The sequence below is a fragment of the Buteo buteo genome, chromosome 11 (genome assembly GCF_964188355.1).
Source record: "Buteo buteo chromosome 11, bButBut1.hap1.1, whole genome shotgun sequence".
Lineage (NCBI taxonomy): Eukaryota > Metazoa > Chordata > Aves > Accipitriformes > Accipitridae > Buteo > Buteo buteo.
Genome location: NC_134181.1, coordinates 3,883,854 through 3,897,959, shown reverse-complemented (window position 1 = coordinate 3,897,959; position 14,106 = coordinate 3,883,854). Strand labels below are relative to the sequence as shown.

Sequence of the window (14,106 nt, the reverse complement as noted above, 5' to 3'; positions counted from 1 at the left end):
GCTCTCTGAATGAGATTTGTTTCACATACTATTTGTATTTGTACTCTTGTCAGTCATCAAGCATATGTCGTGCTGCAATTCATTACGGCATCCTGGACAATAAAGGAGGACTGGTTGATATCACGAGGAAGGGGAGGACACCGGCTTTTGTGAAGTCTACCAGGAACGGCGTGGAGTCTTTTAGGTACCACCTTCATGAAAAAGTTTTTGCATTTGCTTTAAGCATATGCAGATGTTCAGTCGTCTTTGTTACTCATATGTAGGCATAGCGATTCAAGTAATTCTAGTCTGCTTATTTTTTTAATAAATGTTTTCGTCTGCTTGTTTTGCAGGAAAAGTAAGCCTTCAAATGCGTTCATGGTTTCCAAAGTCACAAGTAAGTTTTAAAAGTTGAGAAGAAACCATTGTTGCTAGAATTTTATGGGATACTTGAAAACGTCGTTCCTTACAGAGCTCTTTTTCATTTTAAGTGGTCACACCAAATGGTTCAGTACCACAACTAAACCCTAGAGTGGTGACCTGTCACCCGCTCTGGGCAATTGCACCATCAACCACCTCATTTTTCTGTGGGGATCTAAGAGGAAGGTACAGAAAAAGGCGATAACGGGCCGTTTCCAGCAGCATCTGGTGGTGGATCACGATCGGATCCAAACGTTAGCTGCAGTGTCACAAGCTGCTGATAATAAAGTGATGGAAGATGAGCCATCCTTGTATGAAAGCCTCAGCCTAGAGTGAACACTGTATAAAAAAAAAAAAAAAGTACCTAATATAATAGTGCAGTAGTATAATGAAACACATAATACATACGAAATTAGTTTATAACAGTGAGTCATCATATTTACGATGAGCATATAAATAAATAATGTGGAGTCCAACTTTTGAAACAATTCCCATTCTCTGAATGTCTTTGAATAACTCCTCCTCCTCCTCCATATAATCAGCATTTGGGTTAGATCCACTTGAGCCACTTTCAGGGAAAACTACCGGTGTCAGGTTATTTACACTCCACATCCGGAACTGTAGGAAAACTGCACCGTCTTGTGGATCAGCTGCTTTTCTCTTTTGAAAGCTGTGACCTTTTTAAGGCCGCATCGTAGGGTGGTAGCAGGATTTCTGCTGGAGAGGTGCTCAGCCCTCTCCTGGGTGCATGGTGCTGGTAAAGGAGCGAGCAGCTTTCCTCCTGCTGCCCTCAGCCGACTCGCCAGATGCGATGTGTGGTTTTTTTCTGCAGCCGCCTGAGCTATTAGGTCTAGTAATTCGCCTGTCCCTATTTATCTCCGCAGCACAGACGCTGGATTGCTATACTACAGTAGCTGAGCTGTGCCAGTTCAAAAAACCGGCGACCCATTGCCCAAGGTAACTGCGTGCCCCGAGCCCGCTTAACTTCAGCTTAAACCCGCTCCGCTCTGGGCAGGGAGGATGCCGAGGTCCCCAAATCTGAGGGGTAGCGGGAACGGAGCTGATTTGACCAGATGAACTGGAGGAGAGGGCTGGGAATGGCGTGTTTCCCTCTGCCACCCTGCTTTGCTTGGCATCGCGTAGAAAAGATTTCTGACTCCTTCAATAACACAACGTGATCCCGTTTCAGCACACCCCCGTGTAAGAGCGTGCGACTTCGCGCTCTGTCTTTATTCTCCTGCACTTGCTGGTTTTTGGACGTGGTTTTCCTTTCCACCTTAAAACGTGGAAGAAGTTTATTCTAGAAGGCTGCTTTGTGCAGGTGTAAGTCGTGGCGGGGGGGGGGGGGGCACAAACACGTGCAAATAATTACGTGCACAGCGTTGTGCAAAAACGTAAATACTCCCCTTTGAAAATGTCATAAAAGACCGATCCCTCTTCTACTGGTCTAAACGCTTCTATTTACAGTTCCGCAGTAACTACCAAATGTCATCTGAGGGGAACAAATAATTAAATTCACTGTTGCCACCTGCAGACCAGATGCAGGCACTTGAAATGTCCCAAGAATGCAGCTTGCTTTCCTGTTGAGCCTTGATATAGAGAATAAATATGAATAAATTGTTTTCTAGGATTTATTGTCCTGCCCACTGTAAAGACGAGCCATCGTACTGGGCGCCGGTGTTTGGCACAAACGTTTATGCAGATGTGAGTATGCTCCGCTCCTTGATGACCCCGTATATCGCAACATTCATATCGCAGAGCCGGGGTCGTACTCTGCGATTTAGGGAAGGCAGTCAAAATCTCTGTCGTTGCTGCGATTTGGGGATGGGGTAAATGAGGTTAGAGGAAGAAGTAGCACCAAAAGCTATGACACCAGGTTGGGGAACCCTTCCACTCTCCGACATCGACTTATTCTTATGGACTTGGGCAGGTCACTTAACCGCTCTGTGCCTCTGGGGCTCTGGCTCTGAAATGACGGTAGCGCTTACCTGCCTTTGCAAAGCGTTTTGGGATCTAGAGATGAGCATCAAAAGGCTTTTTATTATATACGGTCACACTTTATAGTTGGCAAAAGTAGGCCTTCTTCCCCCTCCCCTGTCCTCCTCTTTCTGGGAGCTGAAGAGCGTTTTTGAGCAGTCGCGACACAGCGCAGAGCAGTGGAAAGAAAGCACGCGAGTTGGTTTTATTGGTTTGTTTTTCTAAACTCTGCTCACGGGGATGAGCAGAGTCTTGATGCTAAAACTAGGCAGAGAGTCATTTTTTGGAAATCTTTTAATATTAGGCCTTTAAAAACCAGGTTTCAACATTTTTCTGTTTGTGGGTACCTCTTTCCCCCCCCCCCCCTTTTTTTTTTTTCTTCTTTTTCTTCCTTTATTGGAGATTGTGTTTAGAAATGCCAGCTCCCTGGCTGGTGTGTAGGAAGGTGCTTTCTGAAGGCCTGGGGGAAGCAGTCGGTAGATTGTGGACCCCCAGATTGGGATCAGTGTGGAGCTTTGCAGACTCCTGAGAAAAAACATCCTGTAGAAATCATACAATAATTTTGGGCAAGAAATTTTGAAAGCAATTTAAAAGAAAACCTATTGAAACTGATTTTTTTTAAAGGTAGAGCTGCACAAACAGGTTAGCCTAGACTAGCTCACATGCAAATTTATGGGGTAGCTGCCACCCTACGGTACCTGCCTCTGTGCATGCTCTGACCTGCAGGAAATGGGAAATAGTTTTTTCTCTTTTATGAGGACAAAACTACCTCAGATTAGTGATTACAAGGGTATTAGGCAAGGACCAGCATCCCGGGCTGGCGTTGTTTCCTGATTTGTACTGACGCAAAAGGATTAGTGTCCTTTAATGAATCGCAAGCTCCATTTCCTACCGTACCCTCTGGGTATTGTTTCATAAATGGCAGCATGGACTGTGATTTGGGAGAAAAATAAAATAGGAAAAAAAAAAAAAGTATTTGGCCACTTCCTAGAGGGTTTGGTTAACATTTTTTCTGGACTACTGTACTAATAAGGGTGATGTGGGTGTAATAAGGAAAACGTTTAGGTTTTTACAAGAGTGCAAGGTTGGTAGCAAAGGAGGTGAAACCAGCTGGGAAAAAAAAAGAGTTTGAGGCGGCTGTGAAACGTGCTGCAAAGGGAGAGGTATTGGTGCGGAGAAACATTCAGGCTGGAAAGCTGACAAGAGAAACACGTGTGCCGTGCAGGGAGAATTTGGGCAAAGGCTTTTCCAAGGGAGCGTGGGCTCTGCAGGATGCTCTCCGGGAGGGGATGCTATGAATTAACTTGAGCCTGCGGCCGAGGAATAATTTAAGCAGGCAATAAGCTGGATGAGGCAAGTGCTAGTCTTCTGGGAGGGCTCTTTGGCTTCGTGTCTAGAGTGGCACCGTCATGGCCCTGGGGGGACTTGTGCTCCAACTGTGTCTTCTTAAATAAGTTATCTAAAAGAAAATGAAGCCTTTTGCCCCATTTCCAGTCCACACTCCCTGCAAGGTGCCCTCTAGCCTTTTAGCACCCTCTCCAAAACATCCATTTGCTAAATGCTCTGGCAGGTAAGGAGTTGGTAGTCCAAACTGTGATGACAAAAATGCTTGGCTAGTCTGTGTTATGACCTGATTGACTGTGCTTCTGGCCTGAGATAGCATTCACATTTACGTGATCCCAGGAAGGCATGTGAAAGTTTGTTTTGCCACAAAGAACAAAGCTGTGACATGAAGAATTGGCAGGTTTTGTGGGATAATGCTGATTTTTATTCAGGGGGCATAGGAGCCACTATCTCTGTTTGCATTAAGGGATTTTTACCTGCTTTAAATGCTTTCTGATTTTTTTGTTTTTTTAACTCATCATTATAAAATTATCTTGGATTATGTGTTTATAAGATTATCTCCTCAGTACTCCTGGTGGCTTAAAGCGCAAAGAGATATTGGCAGCCTTTGCTTTAAAAAGCAGTGCAGGAAATTGTTCATGGTGAAATTATAGTAAGGCTGTGGAACCAGGGGCATAGAGGAGCCTTAAATTTTGGGATAAATGAACAAAATGCGAGAAAATACGCCATGGGAAAAGTTGATGCCCGAATCCCAGGTCTTTCCATTGAATGGCATTACTCTTTGGTGAGAACAGACTTGCTGCCTGCATGCAGGGTTTGCAGATCGAAGTGGCACAGGGAGGGCACGGGGGGAACATATCCAGCATCATCCCAGTGCTGAAACTGGTAGTGAGAAGCAGTTGGCTGGGGAACAGAAAATTTGTTGCGTCTTTTCCCTGGTGGCACATCACAGCAAAGTTCTTTACACTGCCATGTAAATTGGGGGGGGGGGGGGGGAATTCTATGAGCACATGGTTGTGCCTAGGAAATAAAACTCAGGTCTTGCTAATGTGGACAGGACCAGTTCTGGGCTGATGCTGGAGCTGTGTGAACACCCAGGGGTATTTTATCAAGGCTGTAAAAGAGCTTTCAAGTTTCATTAACACTGTCGTTTGTCACTCTGCCTGGCTCCTAGTGTGACACAAGACTGCAAGGGAAACCTGTCCCCATCCCGGCTCAGGAGTCCTGTCGAGTTGGGAGAGAAAATGACTCTCTGCTCTTGAGATAAGGTCTTTTATTCACAGTTGTGTGGCAATTAGTTGGAGAAGGATAGATCACCTACATAAGGAGGCAGGTGTTTATCACCAAAGCAAAGCAAGTTGGGTGGCTCAGCTCTCAGGAGATACGAACTTAATGATTAAACCAGTCACGCTAATGAGGAAATTATGGGTCATTAAGCTCATAGTCACAAACTATTGCTAATGGCCCACTCTGAAAGTATTGTCATTTTATGGTGTGTGGCTCAGAGTCCACTTCGTCAGGAAATGCTCTCAGAGCATCCCAAGGGGCTACGCCATGGAAAGCCGTTGCGTTGTCCGTACAGCTGTCCTACTTCTGAATTTGAGGGGAAGGCTCTTATTCTCATCTTCCAAAAGCTCTGCAATCAGTTCATCAAAGTGATGCCTGGCCTGGGAGATAAGAGGGCTGTAATCCAACAGAGTGATAAAAGGAGGTTTGGGTAAGGCAACAAAAAGCCTGCTGGTCAAAGCTTTGAGTCAGAGGCAGAACAGCAAGTCCTGGAAAAAAAAAACCAGGAATGCCTTGAAAAGAACATTGTTTAGGATGTCTCCCAGTGGAGAGTGTTGCAAATTGATTCAGGACAGTTTAATTTTATGAGCCGATTTTAGGTTTACAGATTTCCCACTGCATACTAGGGTGAATTCACAGCATATCTTCCAAACGCAGCGTTCTCTTGCTCCCTTGACCATATATAGAAGCAAAATACCAAATTGGCACTCAAAACTCAGAGAGCTGCCAAGAGATAGGCCATCCAAAGTGATAAATATATAGGGGACAAGGCAAACCTGCCATATATGGCTGCGAGAATGAAACAGCACGATCCGTATTGTACGTACGCGACGGGAACATTTGCCCTTGGCACTGGTTTTGTGGTACTTTGATTTTTAGCGATCAGGGAGTTTATGGGGTTGGGATTTTCACCCGCTGCTGTTCCCTGTGCAAAGCTGGTTTTTGCTTTTTTTTTTATTTTTTTTTTTTTATTTCAGCCTGCTGTATGTAAATCCTCTAGAGACTCGATGGCCAAGTTTATACTACGCCTAAGCGTTCTCTGCATTTGCTCTCTTCTCTGGATGCTTTGGGAGCTTAGTCATCAGTTGCTAGTGTTTCATGTTCCTCCAGCTTGTCTGACTCTGCACATCTTGGAGAGCAGGGAACGGCTTGATGTGCAATAGAGAAGCTTTAGTCTTTTCAGAAGTGTTAATCTCCTTCCATACCTGGTGTTGTCTTATGGGGTAACGCCTGTCCAAAAACTACACCACTCAATGGGTGCAGCCCTTCTGTTTTTCCTAGAAAGAAGGTTGTGAACTGTCCTGGATAATCGGTGGTCATTTCCCTTAATTCAGGAAAAGCGTCTGCTTTTCAGGCAACCGGGTGAATAAACTTTGCTGAGGCGGCTGGTCGCTAGCAAAGAGTTTCACCGCAGCGGTTTTTCTGGTGCAGACCCAAGAGTCGCTGGCTGGAAAGTTGTCCTCAATTCAGTTTTGGGTCTGGATAATCTCCCAGGCGCAGCTCCACCACGGGCGGGAGTGGTGGGAAGGCCGCTGGTCCTCTGCGGTGGTGGTGGATCTTCTTAGGACATACCTGCAAGATCTGGTCCATGACATCTTTTATCCCTACACTGTCCATAAGGGGGACAGAATTGTTTCACAGTTTTTTCACTCTATTTATTTGTTTGTTTTTTTTTTAATTCCCTGGTTTTCCTTGGTGCCTATGCAGACGGTAAATCTCCAAATATACAATATAGACAGTTTGTAAGCCAAAATAATCAAATGTTTTTCAGAGCTCCAGTATCTGCAAAACCGCGGTGCATGCAGGAGTCATTCAAGATGAAAGAGGTGGTTTTGTGGACGTGATGCCTGTAGAAAAGAAGAAAAGTTATGTTGGCTCCTTAAAGAACGGAGTCCAGTCTGAGAGGTGGGATTTTTTTCTTTGTACTTTTCTCTTATTCTTGACTGTGCATTCAGTTGTATGTCAAAGTCAGCAGATATCAGCTACAAAGGCTGGTGGATTGGAAATATGTGACTTAACAGTGTCACTGTGAATTTTGAGACCCAAACAAATAGAGCGTGTTGTCCTGCTCTTACCTTCCACAAGCGAGGAGCTGCTTTTAGATTGGTGTGAAACATTGTTAAGCCTTGTTATATTTTATTACAGTATGAGTCCATATATTTTTGTAGTTTCTTTTGGGCCAGCCTTGCTGGTTTCAGTGAAGAATTGCAAATCAGTGCTTCCAAAATCCTGCACCTCAGATGATTGCAGTGATCAAGTCAGCACTCAGTCCTTTCTAATTTGAAACTTCTGTTTCAGTCTCTGATGCATTTTTTTCAGATATTGGTGTGATGGTAGTGATTTCTCAGAGCTATCTTTGCAAACATAGAATTTCCCACTACTGGGGGTGGGGGGGGGTCACTACTAACATGGGTCTGCCTGCTCTATGTATTTTCTCTTCTATAATACACCATAAGAAATCCAAACAAGTTTGCTGTCTTTATTCTAATAATGGAAATCCCAGCATGCTGTACAGCATCTCAGAAAATAAAAATACACTAAGACAGGAAAGATATAGGCATTAAATATGGGCTTCTTTATAGATCTGTCAAGGTCAGCATTTTGCAGTTCTGTGATTTGCAATTACATAGATTGGATTTAGGTGACAAAACCTCCTGTTTGTATGAGTTTTCGTCTATCTCTGTCTTGCTTTCACTTACCTTTTATACTAACAGACAACGTTTTACTTGGATGGCAAACTCTGCCCTAGCTAAGAATAAACCCTACCGCTAGCAGTGACATGCAATATGAGCACCCGGTGCTGATCTAGGAGGTGAGGGAAACCAAAGACGTTCTCGCAGCAAGGGTGAGCATGAAGGTTTAGAAAGTGTTATTTACACTCAGCAATAAGGAGCACCTTCTTGCTGTGAGATCCACCGGAGAGTGAAATAGCTTTTCAAAGATCAAGGTGAAAACCTTATCCTTTAGGACACTGGAAATAACCTTTGGTAAAGATACATACCCAAACAGGCATGGGAAAAGGTTGCCGTTAAGATTTACTGAGTCTTTACCCTTGTTGGAATGTTTTTTTTGTGGGAATATGAAATTTTGCCCTTTTCCTGGGGTTTGCAGCCCAGCAGGGCTGAAGAAACAAGGGCTGGGAATAGAAACAACCCCTTGCCCCCACGTGCACAGCCACCCCAGCAGCTCGGAGTCAGAGCTGTTGGGGACACCTCTGCAGTTTGAAAACGAATATCCATATTTATTGTCATTTAACGTGAGCTGATCTGGCTACTCCCATTGCCAGCACCAGGAGATGGGCCAGACAGGCCCTGGGAATCTGCCAGCCTATTTGACAACTGTTTTTTAGGAAAACATGTTTCTCTTTACGCCTGAATCTCTGCATAAGGGAGCACAGTGTTCCTTGGATAAAAGCTAGCACTGTAAGAGAGGCTTTTTTTTTTCCCCCAGCTCCTTTTGTTGGCATTAGCACTGTAGATTTGGATTGAAAACGTAAAACAAAGGGGAACTTGTGGATTTGTTCCTCTTCTTTTTCATCCTTTATCTTTTTCCTGCTCCTGGTAGGGCCACAGCAGCATAGAGCCAGTGGGCTGAAGCAGTGCACCCCAAAGAAATTTGAAGATGCCTGTAGGTCTATCGTACTTTGGGTCCTGCAGTGCCTGCATTTGGTTCATTACATGTTTTTATTTTTCTTTTTTTTCTCCAGCTTGAAGAATCCTTCAGATGGAAACGCTTTCCGAATTTTTGCTGTGAAGCAGTAAATTCCCAGGGAAGGTGCAGGTTTCTTTGGGAGAACGCTCTGTTGATCTCCAGAGACAGGAAGGCTCCTCTGATGGTATCAGCTCTGACCGTACCCTCCTTGCTGATCTCTTTCAGGGAATTAAAAAAGAAAAGGAAAAAAAAAAAAAAAAAAGACACCAGGTTCTGACTCAGCTGTTCGCATCTCATCGCACCCGTTCAGCGTTGTATCTTTTCGTTTCGTGTTTTTGTTTCTCTAGGGGCATTCAGCAACGATAAACTGTTCTAACTTCCAATTTACGAGAGGTGTGCTACACAGAACAGCGGTGGCTCAATGTACAGCAGATGTAGGGATCTCGGCCTGGCCCTGGATGGCATTTTTAGGGTGTGAAGCATCTACTGTGATGGGCGTGAGGACGTGCACTGCCGAGCAGACTCAGAAGTGAGCGACTGTCCAGGCGCTGGACCCTTTTAAAACGAGAAACTGTTTTAAAAGTTGCATCTTTTGGGGAGAGGCTGGGCTTTGGTAGAGTGGTTTTGCGTATGTTTGATGTTTTCTGTGAAAAAGAAGAGAAAATCTGGTCTTTTCCCAACGAGGTGGCATGCATCAGCACCGCTGCGTAAGGCTGCTGGGGCATCGCGCTAGGCTACGTTGTACGATGGTGTCACGTTTGGGGAGAGGACGTTCTTGTCGGCCGGACATCAAGGTTTTTTGGGGACTGGAGTAGGGCGTGAAATAGAGGCAGAGATCCTCGCTGCAGAAAATGAGGCCACCAGAGAATCAAAACAGCAGGTTTAGTGTTTGCTGGTCAAACATTCACAGGTGTTTTGCAAGTCTGGCAACCTATGAGAAGTCAGTGAATCGGGGCTCCTGTGCTGGCACATCTCATCCTATACTACACGCCATTTCAAATAAAATTTCAGTTAAATGCAGCGTATTGTTTTATACAGCAGTGCTGGTTGTTTTATCTGTAGTAGTTAAGTAGTGATAAAGTTAATCTTATTTCTGCTAGGAATGGTTGCATACATAGGAAGCATGTTCACCTTTGTGAAGCTCTTTGTGGTGTGTACAGTTCTGAGACGTGAAGGATACGGCGTAAATTGGGGTAGATGAATTTTTCCTGTTCAATTTGTGAAACCAACAGATCCCCACTTTCAGTGTAAATGCTGTACCCATGAGCATTTGATATCCAGGATGGTATGTTTTGCAAAACCCATAGATGTTGTAATGATGTTATTTTGTATTTTGTTATTTATGTCTCAGCATGTACCCAAATGCATTTCAAAGCCAAGAGAAGAGCCTAGGATGACCTGCTCTTTTAAGGCAAGAGAGTGTTCTCAGCTCTATATTGGAAATGAATTTTTAGAATTGATCGAAACACAAATCTGGTTGTCTTTTGATGCACACACATCCAGTAACGTCATTAGTCATAAGAAGGCAACGTAAACTTTAGTTCTTCAGTTCTTGTAAATGCATAGACCTTCTGCTCAATAACTTGATTTTAATGTTGTATAACAAATGGGAAAATATTTCCCTCTATTTGGCAGATGTCTCCTAGCTGTTCTTACGCTCAGGCTCTGTTTGGTTTAATCTAGACAGATATAAAAGCCATCTCTTCAAGCTGTTTCAAAACACAGACCAAAAATGTTGATCTGATTAATCACTTCTTTAATTCTGTAAACACCATGAAATCAGCAAGGAAATTACATTTATCACTCAGTTTGTCTCAACGTTGGGGCTTCTTTCTCTGTGAAATCTGAATTTGGAAAGAGACCTTTTGTAAAGTATGAAAATGGAGCTGCTTTGCATCGTCTCCAAAAGTGCTGCACAGCAAACCTACCTTTGGGGTGGATAGAGAGAAATGACTCTGTGTCGTCTTCGTTTACAGAGTATCGTCTTTCAAGGTGTACAGAATTTGCTCTAGATAGGAAAGCTGAACTATTTTTTTTCTTACTAGGTAAATTGATGTTAAAAACAGCTGGAACATCTCTTTGAAAATCTGCTGGTTGGAAGCGTCTTGGCAGCGAGATAAGGCTTCCCTGTTTCTGCCCACTGTGAATAATTACGCTATACATGGTCTGGTTCAAGCCCATTAAATACTGCAGCACGAATCTATGACCATCATGGGCCAAATGGTAGCCACAGTGCTATTTCTTGAATCAGAAAGAGTAAGAAAGAGATGCGATCAGGTATTCTTCGTGGGGACTGCAAGAGCACATAAAATGCCTCAATGCTAACATGGGATCCCACCTCTAATATGCTGTCCGTGACAATTACGTATGCTGTAAAATGATGGAAAGAACTGTGAGGGCTCTTGGGGAAAAGTCCAGGGGACTATTGTGAGCACATAAAAATCCAAACAGCGTGGGATGTATCTACCTGACAGAAAGGGGGTGAGGGAAGAATTATTATTCCAACAGAAATATCCTAAAATGCTTAATTCAAGTTACAATTGCCTATTTTTATCTTCAGCCAACTGGTTTGGATTTTTAGAAACCAATGTTAATTTAAGTCTGTATCTGTTTATTTTTGTATTTGTTGTACAAAAGAGAAATTGTGACTTACTACACAAATATTATTCGAGGTCCTGGGTGCTATTAATTTAAACATACCTCCACCAGAATTAGGAGCGATCAGGTCCTCCAAGGCAGTCATGATATATCAATTACTTGCAATCATGTGTGCTAGCTATTCATATATAGGTGGGACAGTACCAGGTTTTAGCCACATATTTACTGATTTTATTTCCGATACCAAAACATTTCTCAGCCTAATATATTTCAATGCAGCTTAAAGATGCAGCTTGTCTTTATACCACCAGATCCGTTCCTCCTTTGACCCCAGCTCAGCAGATTAGTAAGCACGTACCAACTTGAAGCACTCACGTGTAGCCTTGCCGAAGCGTCTGGTTAAACCCCTGGCAAAGCGGATGCTGCCTGGTTGTTCTTTTCCAACAAATTTATTTTTTGAAACCAGGACTGCCAGTGCAGACACTGTCATTGCAGGACATCTCAGCTCTGCATAGCCAAATGTCCAGAAAACACAACCAGCGTGAAAGCCAAAGCGCGGCGCTTCCCCAGCTGCCGGTGTGCTGTCGGGTCCATTGGCTCCATTAATTTCTTCATTTTAAGACGTTCAGCCAACAGCTGATTGAGGAGTCTCCAGTTGGTCGGTTGTGCAGTCTAAATATTTAGGGCCAGTTCATAGAGTTGCTTTTTTTCTATGAAAAATGATGTATTTTACTTCCTATGTATAAAAGTTTCTTGTAAATTTTTGTGTGCCTTTGCATGTTTTTCAAGGGGCCGTGTGTTTGTTTATAAACTATAATTTTTTTCTAATAACAGAATTGTAAAATATCTTCTTTCCCCCTTCCATTTTCTTTTGATTTCTGAATTATTTGTGAAATAAAACCTTCCCAGAATGAATGCTTCCCTTGTCTTTAATGCTTAGCCAGAGCTGGGGTTGTATTTAGAAGAGCTATTTGGGATTACTCCTGGGGACTAGAGTATCCCCTGGAGAGCCCAAGCGAGATCAGGATGTGCAGAGTCTGTTCCACAAACAAATAAATAAAACTGCCCAGTACCCAAGCATTAAAAGTCAGCCTTTACCCCATCAAGAATAAGATGTATCCTTTCCTAAAACACCCTGAGAGTAAGGGAAAATCAGTGTCTGTCTGTAAGTCCCTGCAATATAAGGGCTGAAGTAGATTAATGGGTTGGAAAAAGTGTTTAATGAAGTAGTGCTGCAAAATACAACTGAGATGAGCTCCTCCCCACTCGACCAGGCTGTTGTTAAATGTACCCTTATTTTTTTTAAGGGAAAAAGTATACAGGTTTGGGGGGTTTTGGGGGGTGTGTGTTTTTTTTTTTTAAATTCCCCTTGAAATTTTCTCCAAGCTCATACTTGCTGACAGCACCACAAATCAAACCAAGTTGTTTCATGGTAATTCAACACCATCTTGGTTAAAGGAGCAACATGACAAGGAGGTTTACAACTCAGCCTCCAGGCAATGAGCACCATATGGCTTTTGACCAAAAATGTGGACTGAACCACGGGAGGGAGTCCTGATTGACAAGGCCATGAAATTTTATGTTTTCTGTTACGTACGCAACAAGATCAACATAAAATACAGAGATGTTTGCAGTACTCCAAAGCTGGCCTGATACAGTTTTGGTTGAATGGTATTTACCTGTAAAACCCAAACCAAGGATTGACATGGTAACACAATTATTGAGCTGCTGATGATTTCTGCAGAAGGAAAGTTTCATGGCTATTGCATGCTCTCCAGTTACAAACTGCCCATTCGAGCTTGCTCATGCCCGATTTATGCTTGCTTTCCCCCACTCTCGCTGCTGCAAAAATATCTCCCTTGCTGAAAATATTGGAGAAGATTTTAACAAGCTTAAGAGTAAGCAGACAAGGGTATTCAGACTAATGCTCATGGTCACGCTGAGGCTGCTTAGACCATCCTATTGATTGCAACACTTACCCGATTTCCAATTTGCTAGGGCTACAAAATGCCCCAAAATACCACTGCAAAATTTAGGTCTGGGTTGGCAGAGGGAGGAAAACAGCACAGCATCCAAAATTTAAGGCTGATATTCCTGTCCTTTGTGTTAGTTTCCATCCCTTTGGTGCTGGCTCTGGTTTTGCTAACTGTTGTCTCCTGCTCGAACCATGTGCTTTACCCTATGCTTGTCAACAAAAAAAAATGCTGTTATCAGGAGTTCTGTGTGTCAGTAATGCTGCAGACAAAGCTGTGTCTTCTCTCCGTGCAGCAGCCTTGCAAATCAGGTAGGTGAAGACTTAAAGCAATACAAAAAAAGGTAGGAGAAAATTTTTTTTTTTTTTCCCATCAGGGGTGGGATTCAGGTTCATGCTTTAGCGAAGAGGACTTAAAAACTGGAACTGAATGTAAATAGAGTGGAAAGGAAAGAGAAACCCCTGTGGATCTGAGTGAGGAGAGCAGTCTACAAAAGGAGCGGACCTAATAACCCTGTTTTCCTACTTGCTGGTAATCCTTCAGGATCAGCAGGACGCAGGGCTCTCCCTGCTCGCTGTTTCAGGAGAAACGTCGTCTTGCCTGTTGCTCTGCCTTCTGCTGCCCGCTCCTCATCCTGTGCTGAGCTCATCAGAGGCTATGTATAGCACGGGCATACCTTGGGATGGGTGTTCTTCCAAAAACCCGCATTCATTTATAGGATGCACCGGGGCGATGTTTTCAAAGCCATTTTGCAAACGACGGGGTTGATTCTCATTTATACTAAGGACCTACTTTAAGGCACTTAGAAGACGTTTATGCCACTTCAGGGTGTGGACAGAGCAGTGTAAAGAAGCCTCAGTGTAAATAGAAACCACCC

At 43.5% G+C, this 14,106-nt stretch overlaps 1 protein-coding gene across 6 annotated transcripts in view; it reads left to right on the top strand.

Annotated features, from left to right (window-relative positions):
- Positions 1 to 8,920, top strand: part of CRISPLD2 (cysteine rich secretory protein LCCL domain containing 2) — a 28,596-nt gene extending 19,676 nt beyond the window's left edge. For all 6 annotated transcript variants that reach the window (XM_075039911.1, XM_075039912.1, XM_075039910.1 and 3 more), the window contains 6 exons: positions 54 to 184; positions 333 to 376; positions 1,284 to 1,356; positions 2,028 to 2,103; positions 6,779 to 6,912; positions 8,714 to 8,920. In XM_075039911.1, coding sequence (XP_074896012.1) covers positions 54 to 184; positions 333 to 376; positions 1,284 to 1,356; positions 2,028 to 2,103; positions 6,779 to 6,912; positions 8,714 to 8,768 — 513 coding nt within the window. In that variant the 3' untranslated portion in view covers positions 8,769 to 8,920. The remainder of the gene's footprint in view (positions 1 to 53; positions 185 to 332; positions 377 to 1,283; positions 1,357 to 2,027; positions 2,104 to 6,778; positions 6,913 to 8,713) is intronic.
- Positions 8,921 to 14,106: the final 5,186 nt, after the last annotated feature.